General features: G+C 44.4%; 1 protein-coding gene across 1 annotated transcript; it reads right to left on the bottom strand.

Annotated features, from left to right (window-relative positions):
• Positions 1 to 2,011: 2,011 nt before the first annotated feature.
• On the bottom strand, positions 2,012 to 5,588 carry avpr1aa (arginine vasopressin receptor 1Aa). The gene is made up of 2 exons (XM_056416664.1): positions 4,290 to 5,588; positions 2,012 to 3,605 (listed from the first exon to the last, which is right to left on the bottom strand). Exons 1-2 carry the CDS (start codon positions 5,239 to 5,241, stop codon positions 3,322 to 3,324), a joined length of 1,236 nt encoding a protein of 411 aa, XP_056272639.1. The 5' UTR covers positions 5,242 to 5,588; the 3' UTR covers positions 2,012 to 3,321.
• Positions 5,589 to 6,000: the final 412 nt, after the last annotated feature.

Genomic DNA, 6,000 nt, shown 5'->3' with positions numbered 1-6,000 from the left:
TGTTTTGTGATAAATCAACCACAACATTAGCGCTGCTGAATACATGACGTCACAAGTACTGTTCCGACGTTTCCTAAACAAATAAACAAACAAAAACTCACGAAATCCGTGATTTCAAAGCCTTGCAGCCGTTTACTGACGTTAGTTATGTTTAGAGAATAGAGAGAGTGAAGAGAGAAGAGAGAGAAGAGAGAGAGAGTGCATTCTTATTCCGTTCTATTTAACAGGGGCTAGTCTAGGATTTGCGTGGCCAGACTGAAAAAAAAATCATAAGGCCTCTGGTATTGTTCAGAGGGATGTCTGTTGATGTCTATCAATATCGCTCATTTTGAAAATGACGTAAGAGGGCAATACTGATCCGTATCAGACCAGCGAGGAGGGCAATATGTGGCTGGCATGACGACCCATTAGCCAATCAGAACGCGTGTACTGTTGCTATATATAATAATTCATCTTTATTCATAAAGAAAATGTAAGCAAGCGGTCTGATGCTGCCAGAGGAAACGCAGGTGGAGGATGTATTGCATCATCAGTGTATTGCTGCTAATGCTTCAACTCTGTCAGAATTATTTTTGTGGCATTGGGTGCCCTTTTTTTGGGGTTTGAGCACCTGCCCCCCAAAATGTCTGTGCACGTGCCTGATGGCAATGCTTCTTGTTTTATGAGCCTTTTTGCAATTGGATCTCTGTAAATTCAGGCTCACTAACTTGGAGTCTGACTCTCTGGAGGAACTCAATCACTGCCTCCTGAGGTATTTGCTCAGTCTCGACTCGGATGACTCATGTGAGCAACGCCAGCCTTATTGCAGAGGCACGCTGCGTTATGATTGGCATGTCTAATAAGAGGCGGAGCAAGTGCTGGACATGGAATTTGAGATATGTCCAACACAGCCACAGAGATAGGCATTGCCTGATTGCTCGTCATCGTCAGCCTTTTTTGTATTGTTTCCAATGGGCAGCTCCATCCTTCATGGTAAAGGTCTTACCTTTCTCTACCCTATTGAAAGGGGTTACATCACTTCCCATCGGACTCCCCTTATCCCCATACGTCTTCTGATAAGACAACCACACCTCAAGTGATGAGGTCAGATGGTTAGAGATAAACTGACCCGTAGAGGATGAAGGGGGCTTGGAGGGTTTTTATCCCTTTAAGCGACGCCGGTCATTATTGCCAGCTCTTCATCACAACGTGCATTACCGGCGTATACATGCTGTAATTACTCATAACACAATTTATTTTTAACTGTTAATTATCCATTAATGCACTCAAGACTTGCCGGATGAAGTAACACGGCATTATTTCATTACACAATTATGATTGTGTGATGTGTAACGGATTTTGTCGGCGGGAAACAGAATCATGTGAAAACTAAATTAGATCATACTAGTATCACAGTACACAATAAAAAGTAATGCCGCACTCATAACGCAGTGTCAGAGACGTCAGATCAGCAAAATTATAGAAAATATGTTCTTATGAAAGTGGTGTGGAGCACATGTGGATTGGGTTTTTATTTACTATTGTTTTGAGATCCGCTTTTCTTTGTTTTAAAGTCACAGTACATTTAAATTCAAAAGCTTTCCAAGCTCTTACATGTCAGATCACCAACATTCTAGAAAATATGTTCTACTAAAGTAGTGTGGAGCAGATGTGGATTGGGTTTTTATTTACTTTTGTTTTAAGATCCGCCTTTCTTTGTTTTAAAGTCACTGTATGTTTCAATTCATCTCTTATTTGATGTGTTCATATAGTATAAGGTATATCATGGGGTGGACAGCTTGTTGAATCGCATTAAATTGACTTATTCTTCCCATTGGTTTTAAGTGACTGTCCTAATTATGACAGAATCCCAGAGGTTGGCAGGTTATTATTGTTTAGATTGGCTACAGTTATTGAAAATTGCTCACTTTCTCAGCAAAGAATAACACCAGAGATTTCTTGGGTTGTGTAGCAACTGAGTGAAGCCAGCGAAAAAATTTCTTTTTGAGAAAACGGGGAGACGAAGCCAGTGTGGTAGTCAGTGCATCAACATATATATTTCAACATATAGGATATTTAAATTATTTTCAATGTACACAAGTCATTACAGACGTATAGAATTCATGAACATATTTACATTACAATGCAATAACAGTAGTCTTATTTACAGATATTTAAGTGGCTTTTTATGTCCACATATCTATCAGTCAGATAGAAATTGTCTTGATGCGTCATAACATGCATCTTCTCGAGGGGGGGGGGGGGGGTGACGACCGTTTCGGTGCTGCACATCGATGTGAAGGAGATTGTTCTAGCAAAAAAGCCAGAACCTTCCAAAAAAGAAAAAAGAAAAAGAATCGGGGAAGTGTGTCGACGTGGAATGTGTGTGTGTGTGTGTGTGTGTGTGTGTGTGTGTCCTGCTATTCTGAAGGAGACCCCTTTTGCCTCTGCTGGACAGAAATAATCAGGATTCTTTAGGGATCAGAAAAAGGACTTCCATCTGCTACATGAAGTAATTATAAAAATGTGGATGATGCAACAGCGTGATTAATAGATGTAGTCTGAACCCCACATAATCATTATTTTCTTGTGCGTTGTCGGTCATCGGGTCAAACTGAATTTTTTTTTCTTTCTTCTCTACATAACAAAGACATGTGAGGGAAGAACATAAAAAAAAAAAGCTGGAAACAGAAGACGAGCGGTGTGGAAGTGTCCTTCTAACCACCACACACACCTCCTGGCTCCTATATGTTTTTTTAATTTATCCTTGGAACACACTCACATGAAGGGGTGTTTGGCAGCACAGCGGGGGAAACATATACCCACCAGTAAAAGCATCAATATTCCTGAAAAAGGAGGTTTCTCCAAGATAAATAACGTTGTGAATCTGGACTGTGTTCGGGCTCGATGGATTTCCAAGTATTGCAATTGAATTCAACAATATTATGTCCCAAAAAAACCGAGAGAAACTGTCGGCTTCTTTTTATGAACAGCTGTGGCGGTATACCAACTTGATGAATCTGAAGCAACGATTCGCCATTTCATATCCTCTCCCGGGGTTTTTCTAATGTTTTTTTCCCCGCAAGAAGTCGTGAAAAAACCAAAACCATGTTTGCATGCAAGAAATCCAGCCAGTAGCCATAATTAAGTGGCGTGTCCATTTTCTATGTCCTCAGTTCAGATTCCATCAACACCATATTTCATCGCTCGGATTTCCGTGTGAAAAGATTTAGAAATATTTTTGGTGTTTGGGGGCGGGGCATTTCAGTCAATCCCCATGGGAGTGGTCTCTGGGATGCCACTCTTAGACAGGCGTTCACTCCCAGTGGCCTGACTGTGTGTTCACTCTGCCTGGATGGAGGTCTTTGGGGAGTTGTCCTGCTCCCTCCAGTTGCTCGAACTGCCCGTCGGGCTCCGATTGGTCATCTTGGTCAGCAGCGTGGTCCGCCGGAGGCTGCTGTCCGAGTCCTCCTTCTTGAAGTCGGTGTTCATCTTGAAGCAGCGCGAGAGGCAGTGCACGAAGTCCTGGAGGAGGTGGCCGCTGAAGATCATGTATATCCACGGGTTGCAGCAGCTGTTGAGACTGGCGAGCAGCGCGGACAGAGTCACTGCTGTGTTCTCAGACTCTAGAGGACAGAGAGAGAGGGAGGAAGGAGGAAAGGAGGAAAGGAGTGATTGATCTGCCAAACATCTGGTGCAGAATTGCCCGTCCAAGTCGATTTATCATGGTGTAGAAATCCCCCCCCCCCCCCCCACCAATAAAAATGTTCCTTTTAAGGAGAGCCACCAAACGCACACAGATCAAAGACTTAAGTGTCTGTAATCAATTTGAAGATTTTTTGGAGGATTAAGTTTGATTTCCTTCGTGAACGTATCTGTCGACAGCAAGAAGCAACATAACTAAGCATGAGTCATTATCACCCAATTACAGTAGAAAACAAAGAACAAACTTAAGTGCATATAATATATACTTATATATATATATATATCAGTGCACTCTAAAATATATTAACTTCTCCCCTATAATTTACTTTTAATAATACCGTTTCTGCAGCACTTTTTTATTTCTGAAGTCTCACATGATGCATAATATTATTATCATTATTATTATTATTATTATTATTATTATTATTATTATTACTGTATTTAATCATGGTTTGGGGTTTGCATTCCAAATAAACGCGCGCGTAAAAGCAGCGCGCACGTGTCTCTTGGCAACGATTCCTCCAGGCAGCACATCGCATATCCTTCCCGAAGCTGTGCGAGTTTTACATTCAGTAATAACATAGTTGTAACGCTTCAGCACTCACCGGCCCACTGGAAGTTTTCATCCCACACGGACCACATCTGCACGATGAAAAACGGCGCCCAGCAAACAATGTACGCCAAAACTATGACCAGCGTCATTTTCACGGTCCTCAGCTTGGCCCTGGAGATGGTGGTGATGCTGCTCACCGAGCTCTTCCCGATGAACACGGTGTTGTGCGTCGCGGCGCCGGGCGGCGCTTTTCTCTTCTTGTACTTGATGTTTTTCCATATGCTGTGGCAGATGAAGCCGTAGCACAACACCAGGATGACCACGGGCACCAGGAAGATGCCCACGGTGATCCAGGTGACGTACGCCTTGGCGCCCCACGGCTCGATGAAGTGCGCCCAGCAGTCGGACACGTTGGAGCCGTTCTGGATCTCGCTCAGGGAGAAGATGAAGTACTGCGGAGTGCTCAGCGCCAGGCTGCACATCCACGTGGACACGATCATGATGAAGGAGCGCTGCGTGGGCTGCTGGAGGGTCTTCAGTGGGTGGCAGATGGCGATGTAACGGTCCAGGGTCATCATCACCATCATGTAGGTGGACGCGAACATGCCCATCACCTGGAGGTGCTTGACGATCCTGCAGAGGAAGTCGGCGCCGTAGAAGCGGAAGGTGATCTTCCAGCAGAGCTGCGGCAGCACCTGGAAGAAGGCGACCACCAGGTCCGCCAGGCTGAGGTGTTTGATGAAGAGGTGCATCCGGGACATCTTCTTCTTGGTGTTGTACATCGCCAGCAGGACGCTCACGTTGCCGATCACGGCCACCACGAAGGTGACGGTCAGCACCATGATCTCGATCTGAGCCACCTCCTCGTTACGCGCGTCCGGGTCGGATGCGTTCGTGTGCGCGGTGTTGTTCCCGGGCGCTTCCATCGTTGGGTCACCCGAGGAACCGGAGAGCAGAGACTGGTTCCCTTCGCTCAGGAGCATCGCGTAGTCCGGGGTGTGCATGGCGCTGCCCCTCGGTGCGCCCTAGAGCGGATTCAGCGCCAGAGGAGCTCCGAGGTGCCGCTCCAAATCTGGTGCCTGACGCTCACAGTGACGCACCTGCCGCCGTCTGGCTCGTGGCTGCTGCCACTGCTTTTTAAACTCGAATCAGATTTCAGCCGGCGCATGCGCAATGAGGAACACTGCAACAAATATAAAACCCTACAAAATAAGTTTAAGTTTACATTTTTTGCGTAATGCTAAGTCCTGAAACGCGTGCGTCCTAGGATATGACCAGAATAGTTACCATCTCAAATGAAGTACTATACTTGTACTTTTACTTCATGTTTCCAGTGTTAATTAGTTTGAAGATGCGTTATCATGGAATTAAATAGAGCACACAATCAAATAGGTGAAGACGAGAACCGATAACTCGCAATAACAAAAATAAATATGATAATAATACAAGTAATAAGCACTGTTTTTTCTTCTTCTTCTTGCTTTGGAACATGTTTTAAAAGTTCATCATGATGGCACACTATTTTTTGCAGCGTGCAGCCAAGCCCTACCCTAACGTACACAACCTCCACATCACCTCGGGTCCTCCCACTCACAAAGTGGTCCATTGTGATGGGAAAGTTTGTTTGCATTGAAGTTCCCCATAGAGTCCAAAACATATTAACTCATTTCTAATGAAGCTCCTTAATTGTCAATGCATTGACCAACACACTGGGATGTTGTTTGGCTGAGTAATAATAAACTGTTGAACAATTATTTATCCAA

Source organism: Pseudoliparis swirei, chromosome 6, assembly GCF_029220125.1.
Source record: "Pseudoliparis swirei isolate HS2019 ecotype Mariana Trench chromosome 6, NWPU_hadal_v1, whole genome shotgun sequence".
Classification (NCBI taxonomy): Eukaryota; Metazoa; Chordata; class Actinopteri; order Perciformes; family Liparidae; genus Pseudoliparis; species Pseudoliparis swirei.
The sequence above is the reverse complement of the archived record's forward strand: the minus strand, read 5'-3'. Positions and strand labels throughout refer to the sequence as shown.